At 43.7% G+C, this 19,216-nt stretch overlaps 2 protein-coding genes across 2 annotated transcripts in view; both read left to right on the top strand.

Annotated features, from left to right (window-relative positions):
* Window positions 1–14,660, top strand: part of nae1 (nedd8 activating enzyme E1 subunit 1) — a 73,389-nt gene extending 58,729 nt beyond the window's left edge. Inside the window, exons 17-20 of the mRNA XM_063067242.1 lie at window positions 4,309–4,401; window positions 11,298–11,412; window positions 13,125–13,174; window positions 14,437–14,660. Coding sequence (XP_062923312.1) covers window positions 4,309–4,401; window positions 11,298–11,412; window positions 13,125–13,174; window positions 14,437–14,546 — 368 coding nt within the window. The 3' untranslated portion in view covers window positions 14,547–14,660. The remainder of the gene's footprint in view (window positions 1–4,308; window positions 4,402–11,297; window positions 11,413–13,124; window positions 13,175–14,436) is intronic.
* Window positions 14,661–16,399: 1,739 nt separating this feature from the next.
* terb1 (telomere repeat binding bouquet formation protein 1) overlaps window positions 16,400–19,216 on the top strand; it is a 326,279-nt gene continuing 323,462 nt past the window's right edge. The window contains exon 1 of the mRNA XM_063067329.1: window positions 16,400–16,463. The gene's annotated coding sequence lies outside the window, so the exon portion shown is untranslated. The remainder of the gene's footprint in view (window positions 16,464–19,216) is intronic.

Here is a 19,216-nt window from a genome sequence, read left to right as displayed (position 1 = left end):
AGTGAGACCCGTCTTGCCAACGTAGGTCAGCTGACTGAAACTGGAGGTGGATACACTTTTTTCTGGAGCGGTCGCGGCAGTGATGAGCGGCGTGATGCTGGAGTTGGATTCACCGTCAGGAGTCACCTTGTTTGGAAACTTGCCAGTCTCCCCAAGGGTGTGAACGACTGGCTCGACACTACAGCTTCCACTACAGAACAGAAGTCAAGCCACCCTGATCAGCGCCTATGCCCCCACAATGACCAACCTGGACAAGACAAAAGACAGGTTCTATGAAGAACTAGACACCCTATTATCAGCAGTGAGCAGCACCGACAAGCTGATCTTGCTCTGCGACTTCAATGCAAGAGTAGGGTGCGACTCTGCAGCCTGTCAGGGAGTCATTGGGAGACATGGAGCAGGCAAATGTAACAGTAACGGCCTACTCTTACTGAAGACCTGTGCAGCACACGACCTGCTCCTCACCAACACAACTTTCCGCCTGCCTACCTATAACATGATTGCCTGGATGCACCTCTGCTCTAAGCATTGGTGTCTTATCGACTATGTCATTGTCAGGAGAAAAGACAGGCAGGATGTCAGAGTGACTAAGGCCATGTGTGGTGCTGACTGCTGGACAGATCACAGGCTCACTGTCTCCAAAATGAAGCTCCGCATCAGACTCAAGAGGCGATCACAAGGAAGCAAGGCTATGAAAAGAAAATGTGTGGCCAGGCTGAAGAACCCCAGTGTAGCTTCAGCACTGGCTGAGGATTTAGGCTACGTCCACACTAGACCGGCTAATTTTGAAAACGCTGGTTTCGCGTAAAAACGGCAGGCGTTCACACCAGGCGTTTTTGAAAATCCCTCCGTCCACATTAAAACAGATATTTGGGCGAATCTCCTCCTACTGGGCATGCGCAGGACACACAGAAAACAAGCGAAGAGGAAACTGTATACTTGATGTGCGTTTGTCCAGTTACAGACTAGAAAAACTTAAAAGGAAATTGCCAAACAAAAGACTTGGTGCGCGTTTGTCCAGAAACATTTCCTACAGCCATAGTCTCTTCACTGATGAAAGGGAGGACGGCTACAACTAAATGCAATAAGGCTTGTTACTGGGCAAATGTGAAATTTGCTGTTACCTCATTTGTTTGCCTTTACTTTTGCCATGTCTTTGTGTATTATTTTGCTGTATTTAACATGTGCAATAAAATGAGTTACTGGGCAAAAGTGTCAATCGCATCTATTGAACGCTTGCACAAGCAATACATTAATAAAGCACCTTGTTAAATGTATAAAACATGTCTGCATTAGTGCTATCTTGTATTTCCATACAATGTTACGTTAGGCTGTTACACATCTATTGTCAGATATTGTTGTGGTGTTGGAGGTTGCGTTCAAGAAAACAATGAAATACTGCGCTGCTGCCACCATTTGTTCTGGTATGTCATGACAGCGGTTTTAAAAATAGCCGGTTACCCCGTACACACTACGCCGGATATTAGCCGTTTTCAGATTTATTCACTCTGGAGAGAGTTTCTGAAAAGCTCTGTTTTCGGGGGAGGAGAATGCCGTTTCAATGTGGACGGAGGGTCAAAACGAAGAGAAAAAGCTTCGGTTACGGATTTATCCGGTCTAGTGTGATTGTAGCCTTAGAAACCAAGCTTGCTGACCTACACCTTGCAGGCAGCGCTGTGGATGACTGGGATCGCTTCAGGGATGCTGTCCATTCATCGGCACTGAAGATGCTAGGGCCCTCTACCCACAAGCAACATGACTGGTTCGATGAGAATAATGAGATACAGGCTCTACTTGTTGAAAAGCATTGCCTTCATCGTGCCCATCAGAACAACCCATCATCAGCTGCCAAGAAAAACACCTTTACCAGTGTTTGCAGGACAGTCCAGAATAAACTGTGTAAAATGCAAGATGCCTGGCTGAGCGCCAAGGCAGATGACATACAGGGATACGCTGACAGAAATGACTTGAAACATTTCTATGAAGCCCTCAGCACTCTCTACGGACCTCAGTCTGTCAGGAGTTCCCCCCTCCTGAGTACAGATGGTACAACTCTCATTACAAAGAAGGCTCAGATCCTGCAGAGATGGGCTGAACACTTTGAAGCCGTCCTCAACCGACCGTCATCTATTAACGATGAGGCGATAGACAGGATTCCCCAGGTTGACGTCAATAGTGCCATGGATGACCCACCGTAGTAGCCGAAGTCACGAAAGCTGTCAGCCAGCTATCCGGTGGCAAAGCCCCAGGGGCAGACGCCATACCTGCAGAGATCCACAAAGCCAGTGGTCCTGTACGTATAGAGAAGCTTATAGAGTCTTTTTGGAAGCAAGGATCCATTCCTCAGGAACTTAAAGATGCATCCATCGTACACCTCTACAAGAGGAAGGGCAATCAACAAGTATGCGACAACCACCGAGGAATCTCGCTGCTCTCCATCGCGGGAAAAATTCTTGCAAGAGTCCTGCTAAATTGTCTGGTCACTCATCTGGAGCTGGGCCAGCTGCCAGAGTCACAGTGTGGCTTTTGCAAAGGTCGTGGGACTATTGACATGATTTTTGCCTCGCGCCAACTTCAGGAGAAGTGTCGGGAGCAGAATCGCAAACTCTAGACAACTTTTGTTGACCTCATGAAAGCCTTCGACACTGTCTACTGACAAGGCCTGTGGAGGGTTATGTCAAAGTTCGGCTGCCCCGCCAAATTCATTCAGATGGTACGCCAGTTCCATGATGGCATGATGGCCAAAGTGCTGGGCGGCGGAGAATCCTCTGAGGCGTTCCCAGTCACCAGTGGTGTCAAACAGGGCTGTGTGCTCGCACCCACACTGTTCAGCATGATGTTTTCTGCCATGCTGAATGGTGCCTTCCAGGACAGTGATGCTGGAATCAGCCTTAAGTACAAAGTGGATGGGAAGCTCTTCAACCCGAGGAGACTTCAAGCTATTACCAAAGTGAAGGAGACTGTTCTGAGAGACTTCCTCTATGCCGATGACTGCCCCCTGTATGCTGGTTCAGAGCCAGAGACGCAAGTCAATATGGACAAATTCTCCACGGCTTGTGACGATTTTGGACTCACAATCAACATCAAAAAGACCAAAGTCATGCACCAGCCTGCTCCTCATGCACCACACACAGAACCCAAAATCACAATCAAAGGACAGAAACTACAGGCAGTGGACCAGTTTACTTACTTTGGCAGCACCCTCTCCCGAGCAGTGACTATTGATACAGAACTGCAGAATGGCAAAGGCAAGTTCTGCTTCCGGTGGACTGCGCTCCACTGCATGGGAACATTGAGGAATCAGCCCAGCAACAAAACTGAAGGTCTACAGAGCCGTGGTACTCACTACCCTTCTGTATGCCTGTGAAACGTGGACTGTGTATGTCGAAGGCATGCAAGACAGCTCAACCATTTCCATATGACTTGTCTTCGCAGAATATTAGGCATCAGACGGCAAGACAAAGTACCAGATATTGAAGTTCTCTCTAGAGCAAGTCTACCATCAGTCCACACGATGCTGAAGAGAGCACAGACCCGGTGGGCAGGTCATGTCATCCATATGCTGGACGAGTGCATACCCGAGCAGCTCTTTTTTGGGGAACTGCTGGAAGACGCTTGCATGGAAGGCAGAAGAAACGTTACAAAGATACACTAAAGGCCTCCCTGAAGTCATTTGACATAGACACGACCTCCTGGGAAATGCTGGCACAGAACCGCCCTACCTGGCGCGGCCTTATCCACAAGGGCTGTCAAACTTATGAAGCAAGGTGCATTGCTGAAGCACAACATAAGCGCGAGCTGCGCAAATCCAGAGCCACCAGCGTAACAACTGCAGTGCCTACACGTGTCCTCAACATGTGCCAGGACATTCCATGCCTGAATTGGCCTGACCAGTCATTTTCGGACACACCGCATCCAGTCTCAAAGTGACTGGTGGTGCCAAGGTCTTCATCGATGACGATGGATGAACCACTGCTGCCACAAAATTAACAAACTTTACGTCATATGCTGGTGATATTAAACCTAATTCTGATTCTGAAATTGCTTCCATGCTTATGCATGTGTTCTTTCTTTGAGAAGATGCAATTCCTCTGTGTGTCTTGACCCCTCAACCTATGGGGTCCTTAGAACATGTCGGAGGTGATAATGTGGTCCCACCCTGTCATTTCTGTCGTCACTCTTCTGGTGGATGAATGCTGTAATTCCACTTTTTACGTACCTGTGTGATAACCCAAACTCCGTTTGGCTCTGTTCCATTCTCTTTTTAGTGTAAACCGCTCTCTAATCAACATGTTTTTTCCTTTCCAGCATCATGTATGGAAAATCTTGACAGTGAAATGGTTTTGTACATATTGCTACGAGCTGTTGATTGCTTTCATAAGCAACATGCGCGCTACCCAGGTATGTGCCTCTTTTCTTGGCCTATCTGTCTAATTGTAACATTGCTGGTTCATGAAGTAGCCATACTTTTCAGTTTGAATGGATATGAATATATGACTGTAAGACATAGGAGTAGAATTAGGTCATTCAGCCCATTGAGTCTGCTCTGCCATTCAATTATGCCTCTCCCTGTAAACTTTGACACACTGACTAATCAAGAACCTATCAACCTCCACTTTAAATATACCCAATGACTTGGCCTCCACAGCTGTTTATGGTAATGATTTCCACAGATTCACTACCCTCTGGCTTAAAAAAAAATTCTCCTCATCTCTGTTCTAAAGGGATGTCCTTCTATTCTGAGGCTGTGCCCTCTGGTCCTGGCACCAATTGCTATGCATCTAGATATATATCTTCTAGCACCAATTGCCTTGTTGTCAGTGTCAGCTGTAGCTCAGTAACTCCTCTGTTACTCATCCTCCGCAACTCCGAGCGCATCTAGCTCAGTATGCCACTGCAATACTGAGAGAATGATGCACCATTGGAGGGACCACCTGCTGCGTGAGATATTCTTTCTTTTTAAATCTTTTCATTAATTTTTCCAAAATTATAAACAAAATAACAATGTTGATACAAAGCGATTGGAGTAATCTTATTGTTAATAAACATATACAGAAAAGATTTCAGATAACACAAGTATAATAGACTTCCAACCTCATGATGTAATTAATCATAAAGAAAAACAGAAATAAAAAGAAAAAAAATACAAAGAAAAACCCCAAAAAAAGGGGGAAAAAAAGAACTAAATACTAAACCCAAAAAAGCAAATGGAACAAAACAGGGCTAGACCAGTATCTTAAATCGAACACGTTCAGTAATGTCGTCAACTCCGTTCCTCTATTCATATATTTTAAGTTAATAAGAAGGATTCAGAAAGGTCAAATTACATCATATGAAAATGTTGAATAAATGGTTTCCAAGTTTCTTCAAATTTAACCGAAGAATCAAAAATATCACTTCTAATTTTTTCTAAAGTTAAACATAATATAGTTTGGGAAAACCATTGGAATGTAGTAGGAGGATTGGTCTCCTTCCAGTTCAATGAAATAGATCTTCTGGCCATTAAAGTAACAAATGCAATCATCCGACAGGCTGAAGAAGACAAAGATCTATGTTCTACCATTGGCAATCCAAAAATTGCTGTAATAGGATGGGGTTGTAAGTCAAAACATAGAACTGTTGAGATAATATCAAAAATATCTTTCCAAAAGATCTTTCTCCAAAATATCTTTCTCACAGGTGGATAGCGTAGTTAAGAAAGCTTATGGGGTGTTAGCTTTCATAAGTCGAGGGATAGAGTTTAAGAGTCGCGATGTAATGATGCAGCTCTATAAAACTCTGGTTAGGCCACACTTGGAGTACTGTGTCCAGTTCTGGTCACCTCACTATAGGAAGGATGTGGAAGCATTGGAAAGGCTACAGAGGAGATTTACCAGGCTGCTGCCTGGTTTAGAAAGTATGCATTATGATCAGAGATTAAGGGAGCTAGGGTTTTACTCTTTGGAGAGGAGGAGGATGAGAGGAGACATGATAGAGGTGTACAAGATAATAAGAGGAATAGATAGAGTGGATAGCCAGCGCCTCTTCCCCAGGGCACCACTGCTCAATACAAGAGGACATGGCTTTAAGGTAAGGAGTGGGACGTTCAAGGGGTATATTAGAGGAAGGTTTTTTACTCAGAGAGTGGTTGGTGCGTGGAATGCACTGCCTGAGTCAGTGGTGGAGGCAGATACACTAGTGAAGTTTAAGAGACTACTAGACAGGTATATGGAGGAATTTAAGGTGGGGGGTTATATGGGAGGCAGGGTTTGAGAGTCGGCACAACATTGTGGGCCGAAGGGCCTGTACTGTTCTATGTTCTATGTTAAAAGAGGACAGGACCAAAATATATGAGTTAAGGAAACCACCTCAGAGTGACATCTGTCACAAATAGGGTTTATATGGGAATAAAAACGGACTAATTTATCTTTACACATATGAGCTCTATGCACTACTTTAAATTGTATTAATGTATGTTTAGCACATATAGAAGGAGTACTGACTAATTGAAAAATTTTATCCCATTTCTCTATAGGTAGGCAAAGTTGAAGTTCCCTTTCCCATTCATTTTTAATTTTATCAGATATACCTGGCTGTAATTTTGTAATTATATCATAGATAGATGCTATTAATCCCTTCTGAAGAGGATTTAAACCTAAAATTTTATCGATGATATCAGTAGGGTATGAGGTCGGAAAGGTAGGCAACATAGTATTTAAAAAAATTCTTATTTGTAAATATCTAAAAAAAAATGGGATCTAGGCAAATCAAATTTCTTAGATAACTGTTCAAAAGACATTAAACAGTTATCCAGAAATAAGTCACAAAAACATGTTATACCTTTCATTTTCCATATCAAAAAGGCTCAAAAAGTATCTGTAGGTAAATTACCACAATCTTTTTATCGAGCTTCTATTTCTCTAATTCTCAAAAAAGCTAAGGATCCTACTGAATGTGCATCTTACAGGCCTATATCTTTACTGAATGTGGATTCTAAGATTTTTTCTAAAATATTGGCAATGAGATTGGAGAATGTATCACCCCAAATTATTTCTGCTGATCAGACTGGCTTTATTAAAAATCATTACTCTTTTTTTAATATTAGGAGATTAATGAATATTGTTTATACTCCTTCACCCAGAATTCCGAAATGTGTTATTTCATTGGACGCTGAGAAAGGCTTTGACAGAGTTGAATGGACGTATTTATTTAACACCCTTGAGAAATTTAATTTTAGTCCAATATTTATATCTTGGAATAAACTGATATATCTTACTCCTTTGGCTTTGGTATTTACTAATAATCAAAGATCTCCTCTTTTTCATCTATTCCGTGGTACTAGGCAGGGCTGCCCTCTTAGTCCACTACTATTCGATATTGCCTTGGAACCGCTAGCTATTGCTATTCGCCTAATATATTTGGCATCACCCGTGGAAATGAGACTCATAAATTATCACTATATGCAGATGATTTACTATTATATATTTCTAACCCAGGAAAATCTATTCCGGCAGTATTAACTTTGCTTGCTCAGTTTAGTAGTTTTTCTGGTTATAAACTGAATCTAGGTAAGAGTGAACTTTTTCCATTAAATATGCAGGTTCCCATTTATAGATGTTCTCCATTCAGTGACTACTGACTATTTCACTTATTTGGGAGTTAAAATTACTGAGACATAAGGATCTATTCAACTTCAACCTTTTACCGTTAATTAATCAGGTTAAACAACTGATTACTAAGTGGTCCCCACTGTCTCTATTACTGATTGGCTGAATTAATGCTATTAAAATGATTATTTTACCTAAATTTTTATATTTATTTCAAATGATACTAATTTTTATTCCTAAATCCTTTTTGATACTATTGATTCTAAAATTTCCTCTTGTATATGGCAGATCCCAGATTAAGTAAAAAAAATATTTACAGAAGTCCAAGAAAAATGGTGGTTTAGCACTGCCTAACCTAAGATTTTATTATTGGGCAATTAATATTTGATATTTAATATTTCGGACACAGGATTGGAATATAACTCCAAGCCCATATTGGGTAAACCTTGAAGGCTGCTCTGTACAAGGGTTCTCTTTAGCTTCCATTTTAGGAACTTCACTTCCTTTTGTACTGTCTAAATTGAATAAACAAATGGTTAATCCAATAGTTAAACATACATTGCGAATATGGTTTCAATTTCGTAAATTTATTGGTTTGAACAAATTTATATTATCAAGTGTGAGATATTAAAGTTCAAAGTAAATTTATTATCAAAGTAATGTAGACCACCATATATAACACTGAGATTCAGTTTTGTGAGCATGTTCAATAAATATATAGAATAATAACCATAACAGAATTAATGAAAAGACCCGCCCAATTAGGGTGTTCAACCAGAGTGTAGAATACAGCAAACTGTGCAAGTACAAAAAGAATAAATAACAATAAATAAATAAGCAATAAATATCAAGAACATGTGATGAAGGGTCCTTGAAAGTGAGTCCATAGGTTGTGGGAATATTTCAATCATGGCGCAAGTGAAGTCGAGTGAAGTTATCCCCTTTGGTTTAGGAGCTTAATGGTTGAGGGTACTAACTGTTCATGAACCTGGTGGTGTGGGTCCTGAGGCCGCTGTACCACCTTCCTGATTTCAGCAGCGAGCAAAGAGCATGATCTGGGTTGGTAGGAGTCCCTGGTGTTTGCAGATGAAGCTAAACATTTCTGTGGGATTATTTTGAGGAAAACAAGTTCTCCCCAATGTTCCAACTATTATCTATTCCTGTCAATTTTACTCATTTATTGCATTACTTGTGTTGTTCACTAGTCTGTGAATTATTAGTTTACTGGTCCTTTTACGATCCATTAATTTATTACTGGAAAGTACAGTACCTTTTTGGGGGTTTGCCTCTTGCTTTGTGTCATTACTAATTAACAAATCAGTCAATGTCCTGTAGTGTTATTTAGTAATAATGCTTTCATATTACAAATGCCAATTAGAATTGGGTCAGAATTAGAATCTTTTATTCTCTAGTAATTAGAGACATAGAAAACTTGCAGCACAATACAGGCTCTTCGGCCCACAAAGTTATGATGAACATGTCCCTACCTTAGAAATTACTAGGGTTACCCATAGCCCTCTATTTTTCTAAGCTCCATGTACCTATCCAAAAGTCTCTTAAAAGATCCTATCGTATCCACCTCCACCACCATTGCTGGTAGCCTATTCCACGCACTCACCACTCTCTGTGTAAAAAAAAAACACACACACACTCACCCTGACACCTCCTCTGTACCTACTTCCAAGCACCTTAAACCTGTGCCCTCTTGTGGCAGCCATTTCAGCCCTGGGAAAAAGTCTCTGACTATCCACATAATCAGTGCCTCTCATCATCTTATACAACCCTATCAGGTCACCTGTTATCCTTTGTCCTCCAAGGAGAAAAAGCCGAGTTCACTCAACCTATTTTCATAAGGCTTGCTCCCCAATCCAGGCAACGTCCTTGTAAATCTCCTTTGCACCCTTTCTATAGTTTCCACATCCTTCCTGTCGTGAGGCGACCAGAACTGAGCACAGTACTCCAAGTGGGGTCTGACCAGGGTCCTATTTAGCTGCAATATTACCTATTGGAGGAACTTATATAGCAGCTCTTGCCATTCAAGGTTTTTTCATCATTCTGTGAAATCAGGGCTATGTTTGACTGTAGCATTAGTAATAGGGCTTTTGTGTATTTATTTGTTACGATACAGGGCCCTTCCGGCCCTTTGAGCCGGGTAGCGCAGCTACTCCGGATGCCTAGGACAATTTACAGTGACCAATTAACATACCAACCAGTATGTCTTTGGTCTGTGGGAGGAAACCAAAGCACCCAGTGGAAACCCGCGCAGTCTTGGGAAGAATGTACAGACAGCGGCAGGAAATGCTTATTACAAACGCCAGTCAGAATTGGGTTGTAGATTCCGTCTATACTCTAGTAATAAGAGGAATTCGTTTTGCAGCTCTTGCTGTTCAAGGCTTTTTCATCGTTCTATGAACTCAGGGCTATATTTTAATTCCCTACACAGAATCAAAATCAGATTTATTATCTCTGATGTCATGAAATTTATTGTTTCGTGGCAGCAGTACGGTGTAATATATAAGATTCTACAAGTTACAAGAAGGAATACTAAAAAATAAATAGTGCAGTAAGAGAGCAAAATAGAGATGCTGTGTTCATGCTTTCATGGACTATTCAGAAATCTGATGGTGGAGGGAAAGAAGCTGTTACTTAAATGTTGAGTGTCCATCTTCAAACCCCCCTACCATCTCTCTGATGGTAGTAATGAGAGGAGGACATGGTGAGGGTCCTTAAGGATGGATGCCACCTTCTTGGGGCATTGCCTTTTGAAGATGTCTTCGATGGTGGGGAAGCTCATGCCCATGATGGCTGAGTTTACAACCCTCTGCAGCTTTTTCCCAATCCTGTACATTGGCTCCTTCATACCAGACAGTGATGCAACTAGTCAGAATGCTCTCCACAGTGCATCAATAGAAATTTGTTAGTCTTTGGTGGTATATCAAATCTCCTCATGTCCCATATTTTGGTTAACAAAAATACATCTGATTTAAAATTAGCAGTTAAGCTTTAACCATTTCATTACTTTGATTGCCAATTTCCACCCTTCACACAGTCAGTATCTGACTCATCCCTTTCTTACCTCAGTTTTTTTTTCCATCTCAGGGGAAAGGTTCCCTGCTTCTGTCTCCATTTTAGGAGATCAGACAGAGGTGATTGATCATGCTGAGACAATAACATACGGAGAGGAAAGGGAAAATTCCAAGACTGGCCAGTGTGGGCATTTCCATGGCCTGTGTGAGCAGCAGATGAGGAATATGATGTGATAGAACTGTGTTCCATTACAAGGATTCACACCACACCCCTGGGTTAAGGATCAGTTATTATCCCTCAACCTTCAGCCTTTTGAACCAGTAGGGATAACTTCACTCAGCTTTATTTGCCCCATCATTAAAATGTTCCTACAACCAATGGACTCACTTTCAAGATTCTTCATCTTATGTTCTTGATATTTATTGCTTATTTATTATTATTATTCTTTCTTTTGTATTTGCAGATTGTTGTCTCTTGCACACTGGTTGTTTATCTGCCCTATTGGGTGCAGTCTTTCATTGATTCTATTATGTTTCTCGGACTTGCTGTGTATGCCTGCAAGAAAATGAATCCCAGGGTTGTATATGGTGACATATATGAACTTTGAAGTCAGGGCTACCAGATTTGGGATATTGTTTGCTAATAGTGGTAATTTGTGATGGTAATGGTGTCTTCTCTCTGCAGGTGTTTACAATAACCAGGTTGAAGAGGATATTGGGAAGCTAAAATCATGTGTGATCAGCCTGCTGCAGGATTGGGGTGTTTCAGTATCAGTAAAGGATGACTACATCCATGAATTGTAAGAATATTAATTTTTCTCCACTGACTTCTGGACATAGGAGGGTGGCAGTGTTCCCAAGATGGAGTCCAAAAACTGGGGCAAGGTCACAGTTTTGTTATTTTGAAGCAGCAGTATAATGCAAGACATAAAAACTTAAAGACATAAGTTAGTGCAATAAATAGAAAGAAAAATAAGTAGTGCAAAAAAGGAATAACGAGGTAGTCTTTAAAGACCATTCAGGAATCTGATGGTGGAGGGAAAGAAGTCGTCCCTGAATCATTGAGCGTTGGTCTTCAGGATCCTGTACCACCTCCCTGATGGCAGTAATGACAAGAGGGCATGTCCAGAATAGCGTCATTATTATGTCTGTCTTCATGATGGGAGCCACCCTTTTGGGGCAGCGCCTCATGAAGATGTCCTCTAGTGGGGAGGGTTTGTGCCTGTGATGGAGCTGGCTGAGCCTACAACTCTGCAGCCTCTTCAAATTTTGCCCATCATCAACTCTGAGAGAAACTCCTCATTCTCCCTGTAAATGACCAACAATCACTGTTCTTGGTTGCTTCAGAGTTCTCAAAAACTGTGGGCCATCAAAGTAGCACATACAAAATACCGGAGGAACTCAGCAGGCCATCACAGTTCTTTGTCCACTGCTCGTTGATATTCTCTCTGTACCACTACCCCTGCCCTGTTGCAACAGATCCCCATGAACTGATGGGGATTGTGCTGTTGATGCGGCATGGTAGCATAGTGCTTACTGCAGTCGCTTTACTGCGCCAGGGATCACTGATCGGGGTTTGGTTCCTGCTACTGTAAGGAGTTTGTACAATGTGGGCTTTCTCCATGAGTGTCCGTTTCCACCCATATCACAAAGATGTATGGGTTCTGTGGGCATGTTACGTTGGTGCTGGAAGCATGGCAATACTTACGGGCTGCTTCTAACACATGCTTAGACTGTGTTAGTCATTGACACAAAAAAACACATTTTACTGTATCATAAACACAAGAAAGTCTGCAGATGCTGGAAATCCAAAGCAACACTCTGACCTTTTACCTCTTCTTATCCACCTATTATTTCTCCCCGATTCTGCCCCCCCTCCTCCTGTGGTCCACTTTCCTTTCCTGTCAGATTCCTTCTTCTCTAGCCCTTGACCTTTCCCACCCACATGGCCTCACCTGTCACCTTCCAGCTAGCCTCCTTCCCTCCCCCCACCTTTTTATTCTGGCATCTTCCCCCTTCCTTCTCAGTCGTGAAGAAGGATCAAGGCCCAAAACATCAACTATCTATTTATTTTCATAGATGCTGCCTGACCTGCTGAGTTCCTCCAGCATTCTTTGTGTTGCATTTTACTGTATGTTTAGATGTGCCTGTGACAAATCAAGCTACTTTTAATTTCTTAAAATATCTTTTCATTCTACCTGATAGCATGCTTGCTTGCAGAGTGTGTTCTTTACTCTTTTCTAAATCTCAATTTTCTATTTACATTGGCGTTGTCTGTCTCGTTTTGATCACTCAGTGGCCAGTGTCAATCATACAAAAGTTTAAGTTGGGTACCATCAGGAAAGCCAAATTAATTATTTCAGCTCAAAGTGCTGGATGTAGGTTGAAATGGGCAGGGATACTTCCTTGATGGTCCCTTTAAGGGAAACTATTCACCTTGTATTATGGGAGATTTAAATTCAGAGTAAGCTGCACAAATCACAGTGTCTGAAAAAGGTACATTTTCTTACAGTTGTCGCTACGGTGCTTCAGAACCGCATGCTGTTGCCTCATTCTTAGGAGGTAAGTTTTTTTACACATTTTTAACTTATTCCTGATTTTTGCTATTTTTCAGGTTGACTTTATTGACATTAGAGCATTTCCAGCCCTGCGCTGGGAGAAGCAAGGTGAATTGGCATGGGCAGAATGACCTAATCAAATCTGCTCCACCATTCGATTGTGGCTGATTTATTTTCCCTCTCAACCCCATTCCCTTGCCATAACCTTATTAATCAAGAACCTAGGAACCTCCACTTCAAATACACCCAATGACTTGACCTCCACAGTTGTCTGTGGCAATAAATTCCACAGATTCACCACCCTCTGGTTAAAGAAATTCCTCCTCAACTCTGTTCTCAAGGGATATCCCTGTTTTTGGAGCCTTTGCCACTGTTGGAAACAAGCCCTCATCCTTTACCTACATAAAGCTGAGATGAGGGGTAACACCGGGAACTGTCTGGTGTGTTAAATACAAAAAGGGAGGGGCAGTTTCCCTTTGAAGGGTGACCCATCCTTCGTAGCTGCAGCTTGCCTCGTGATTATGGCGCTGCTGCCCTCTCTTCCAATGCTGTCGCTTGAGGTAGGCACGATCTCGTGTCAAATAGACCAAGGCAGCTTCACCCTCAATCCTGCCCCCTCAAAATGCCACCTCTTGTTGACTTTCTCCTCATTCAAAAGATACATCTCGTGCTGAGTGGCATCCTAGTGTGCTCTGATCCTCTCCAGCTCCATGCCAGCCCCGAAGAGAAACATTAAAGTTGTTTAGTAAAGCAATTTCACAATTGTTTAATGCCACTTTCAGTACATAAGTGTAAAGGAGAATGAAAAAAATGTTACTCTGAATCCAATACAGCACAAAAAAGCACAATAAATATGAATGCGTAAGATAGCTTATATACATAGACTGATTGTATGTCCATAAAGTGACGCTAAGCACAGGAGTGTCTGTTCATAAGGTAACTGACAGGAAATGATAAAGTTGTAGTGGTTGGGATTGTGGAGAGGTGGGTTAATGGGTGGATGTGTTGATCAGCCTTACTGCTTGGGGAAAGTAACTGTTTTTGAGTCTGGTGGTCCTAACATGGATGCTACGTAACCTCCTCCCTGATGGGAGTGGGGCAGACAGTCCTTGAGCAGGGTGGGTGTGATCTTTCATGATGTTACTGGCCTTTCTCCACCGCTGGTGATACATTGGATAGTTTTGACTGTCAACTGTAAAGCCTTCCTATCCACCGCAATTCTTTCACTTATGAAATGATTTATAACCTGTGCTTTTGTATCTGTAGGAACAGCTGCCCAGGAGGCCATCAAGATTATCACAAAGCAGTTTGTACCTTTCAATAACACCTTTATCTACAATGCAATGTTGCAGACATCGATGACTGTGCGGCTGTAGGGCACTGCTGTTGTATGTGAATGAGATGGTGGCAAGTCCTATACTTCTGGATTATTTTATCAAGCAATTTGTGTAACATAAAATTCAAATAACTTAATAAAATTTGTTTGTTGAAGAGTGCTTAGTTTACAAAATCTTCACTCGAAAAGCATGTGGCGGACTTCAGGTGTGAAAACATGATCACACTAAGGATTTTCTAAGACATATTCATAGTCATGGAGCTCTACAGCACAGAAACAGGCCCTTTGGCACATCTAGGTCCATGCCAAACTATAATTCTGCCTACTCCCATCAACCTGCAAATGGACCATAGACTTCCAAACCCCATCCCATCCATGTACTTAACTAAATTTGTCTTAAATGTTGCAATTGAACCCTCACTCACTACTTCCACTGGCAGCTTGTTCCACTCTCGCACCATCCTCTGAGTTGATAAGTTCCCCCTGAGGTTCCCTTAAATATTTCATCTTTCACCCTTAACCTGTGGTTTCTAGTTTTACCCAACTTCAGTTGAACAAGCTTGCTTGCATTTATTCTATCACATTCTCTGACACTCAAGGAATAAAGTCGTAACATTTCCGATAACTCGGGTATTCGAGTCCAAGCAACTTTTTTTTAGATTATGAGAACATTCAGTCCTCTTTTATTGTCATTTAGAAATGGATACATGCATTAAGAAATGATACAATGTTTCTCCGGAGTGATATCACAGAAAACAGGAGAAACCAAGGACTAACACTGACAGAACCACATCATTATAACATATAGTTACAGCAGTGCAAAGCAATACCATAATTTGATGAAGAACAAACCATGGGCACGATAAATAAAGTCTCAAAAGTCCCCGAGTTGATCGACTCCCGAGTCCCCGATAGCAGGCAGCAAAAGGGAGAAACTCCCTGCCATAAACCTCCAGCAACGTCAACTTGCCGATGCCGTGGAAGCAGCCGACACTGAGTCCATCCGTCCGAAAACTTCAAAGCTTCCGACCAGCCGCTCCGATACAGACTCCTAAGCGCCATCCTCTGCCGAGTGCCTTCGACCTCGCCCCGGCCGCTGAAGCAAGCAAAGCCAAGGATTTCGGGGCCTTCTGCTCTGGATATTCCGGTTACCACACAGTAGCAGCGGCAGCAAAGTGGGCATTTCAGAAGTTTCTCCAGATGTTCCTCCGTACTCTCACGTCCGTCTCCATCAAATCAGAATTGTGCACGGTTCCCTACTTGACAGATAAGACATCACCACCGAAGTGGCCACGCGTGCTGCTGTTGCGCAGCCATCTTCTCCTCCTTAGTATCTTCTCAAGTCCGTCATTCCTACTGGGGCAAAGGCCACTGACAGGAGTGTGCTAGAGTCCTCAGTCCTGCCATTAGAAGGTTGATTGGCCCTATGGCTTCTGCTTTCACTACATGACTTCATACATCTTCGAGGTGAAGATCCTCTCTTGGGGATAAGGTCTTTGGAGCTCTGAGTTTTTACAGGATGGGATTACTAGCCCCATGCCCAACCTACCATTCGCAACCGAGTTTATGGCCATCAATGTGCAGCTTCCCTACAACATCCTTGTAACTTTTCTCTGTACTGTTGATGTCGGGTTTGGTTCGGTCATAGCCACAGTTGCAGCTTAATGGCGCAGTATGCCTGCTGCAGGGGCTGAGCGTTTGTGTTGAGTTGCCATTCCCGTGAATGCCAGAGTGACAATGATTGTGGGGAGGTGGGCACACCTGTGGCCTCACTACATACCTGCAGTTGCTTTGGCCGAGCCGCGCTCTCAACGCTCACCTGCCGGGACAGCGCTGCGCGATGACGTCATCACGCTCGCCCTCCTCTGCCGTTGGTTTTGGCGGGAAGCGTGCGTTCGTTCGTGCGTGGTGGCGGGCGGACCGAAGCGAGGGAAGACCCGGGGCCATCAGGTCTAAGGTAAGGACCGTGAGTGACTCGGGATTGTAGGTTGGAAGAACGACAAATGTGCGATGGCCGGGCTGGGGAGACAAGTGATATCGAGCGGGAGAGGGGGCTGGGGCAACGAGGAGTTGCTGTTCAGTGAGGACCTAGAGATGAGGCGTGGGGTTGGAGAGGCTGAGGTAATGAGGGTAGGGAGGGAGAGGTGAGGCGGGGAAGGAGTTGTTATACGGTGAGGGCGTGAGGATACGGATAGAGATAGTGAACTTGGAGGGAGGAATGACACAGTCATACATTATTGATCCCGGGGGAAATTGGTTTTCGTTACAGGTGCACCATAAATAATTAAATAGTAATAAAACCATAAATAGTTAAATAATAATATGTAAATTATGCCAGGAAGTACGTCCAGGACCAGCCTATGGGCTCAGGGTGTCTGACCCTCCAAGGGAGGAGTTGTAAAGTTTGATGACCACAGGCAGGAATGACGTCCTATAACACTCTGTGCTGCATCTCGGTGGAATGAGTCTCTGGCTGAATGTACTCCTGTTGCCCACTAAGGACACTATGTAGTGGATGGGAGACACTGTCCAAGATCGCATGCAACTTAGACAGCATCCTCTTTTCAGACACCACCGTCAGAGAGTCCAGTTCTATCCCCACAACATCACTGGCCTTATGAATGAGTTTGTTGATTCTGTTGGTGTCTGCTACCTTCAGCCTGCTGCCCCTGCACACGACAGCAAATATGATTGCACTGGCCACCACAGACTCGTAGAACATCCTCAGCATCGTCTGGCAGATGTTAAAGGACCACAGTTTCCTCAGGAAATAGAGACGGCTTTGGCCCTTCTTGTAGACAGCCTCAGTGTTCTTTGACCAGTCCAGTTTATTCTCAATTCGTATCCCCAGGTATTTGTAATCCTCCACCATGTCCACACTGACCCCCTGGATGGAAACAAAAACAGGGGTCACCGGTACCTTAGCTCTCCTCAAGTCTACCACCAGCTCCTTAGTCTTTTTCACGTTAAGCTACAGATAATTCTGCTCACACCATGTGACAAAGTTTCCTACCATAGCCCTGTACTTACTCTCATCTCCCTTGCTGATGCATCCAACTATGGCAGAGTCATCCGAAAACTTCTGAAGATGACAAGACTCTGTGCAGTAGTTGAAGTCCGAGGTGTAAATGGTGAAGAGAAAGGGAGACAAGACAGTAGCCTGTGGAGACACAGTGCTGCTGATCACTCTGTCGGACACACAGTGTTGCAAGCACACGTACTGTGTTCTGCCAGTCAGGTAATCAAGAATCCATGACACCAGGAAAGCATCCACCTGCATGGCTGTCAGCTTCTCCCCCAGCAGAGCCGGGCGGATGGTGTTGAACGCACTGGAGAAGTCAAAAAACATGACCCTCACAGTGCTCGCTGGCTTGTCCAGGTGGGTGTAGACACGGTTCAGCAGGTAGACGATGGCATCCTCGACTCCTAGTTGGGGCTGGTAGGCGAACCAGAGTGGATCTAAGTGTGGCGTGACCATAGGCCGGAGCAGCTCCAGAACAAGTCTCTCCAGGGTCTTCGGAGGGACTGGAGGGAGGGTATAGACAGTAATTATAGACGATAGTGTGGGGTGTATTTGGACAGCAACAGCATGGAGGATAACGATGGACGGAGTGGAGAGATGGATAAGACAATAACATAGTGGATAATGAGGGATGAAGTGGAGAAAGACAGGTACCGGACAGCAACTGTATGGAGGGTAGTGAGAGATGGATTAGACAAGTAACATGGAGGACAGTGAGGGGCAGAGTGGAGGAAGGGAGGGGTTGGACAGCAACTGTATGGAGGATTGTGACAGATGGATTAGACAGTAACATGGAGGATAGTGAGGGAAGGGAGGGGTTGGACAGTAACATGGAGGATAGTGAGAGATGGATTAGACAGTAACATGGAGGATAGTGAGGGACGGAGTGGAGGAAGGGAGGGGTTGGACAGTGAAATGGAGGATAGTGAGGGACGGAGTGGAGGAAGGGAAGGGTTGGACAGTAACGAGGATAGTGAGGGATGGAGTGGAGGAAGGGAAGGGTTGGACAGTAACGAGGATAGTGAGGGATGGAGTGGAGGAAGGGAGGGGTTGGACAGTAACATGGAGGATAGTGAGGGATGGAGTGGAGGAAGGGAGGGGTTGGACAGTAACATGGAGGATAGTGAGGGACGGAGTGGGGAAGGGAGGGATTGGACAGTAAAGGAGGATAGTGAGGGATGGAGTGAGGAAGGGAGGGGTTGGACAGTAACATGGCGGATAGTGAGGGATGGAGTGGAGCAAGGGAGGGATTGGATAGTAATATGGAGGATAGTGAGGGAAGGGAGGGATTGGACAGTAAGATGGAGGATAGTGAGAGTTGGATTAGACAGTAACGAGGATAGTGAGGGACGGAGTGGAGGAAGGTAGGGGTTGGACAGCAACTGTATGGAGGGTAGTGAAAGATAGATTAGACAGTAACATGGAGGATAATGAGGGATGGAGTGGAGGAAGGGAGGGGTTGGACAGTAACATGGAGGATAGTGAGGGACAGACTGGAGGAAGGTAGGGGTTGGACAGCAACTGTATGAAGGGGAGTGAGAGATGGATCAGACAGTAACATGGAGGATAGTGAGAGATGGATTAGATAGTAACATGGAGAATAGTGAGGGACGGAGTGGAGGAAGGGAGGGTTTGGATAGTAACATGGAGGATAGTGAGCGATGCATTAGACAATAACATGGAGGATA

This window comes from Mobula hypostoma, chromosome 14 (assembly GCF_963921235.1).
Source record: "Mobula hypostoma chromosome 14, sMobHyp1.1, whole genome shotgun sequence".
NCBI lineage: Eukaryota > Metazoa > Chordata > Chondrichthyes > Myliobatiformes > Myliobatidae > Mobula > Mobula hypostoma.
Note: the sequence above shows the minus strand (reverse complement) of the source record. Positions and strands in the feature narration are given on the sequence as shown.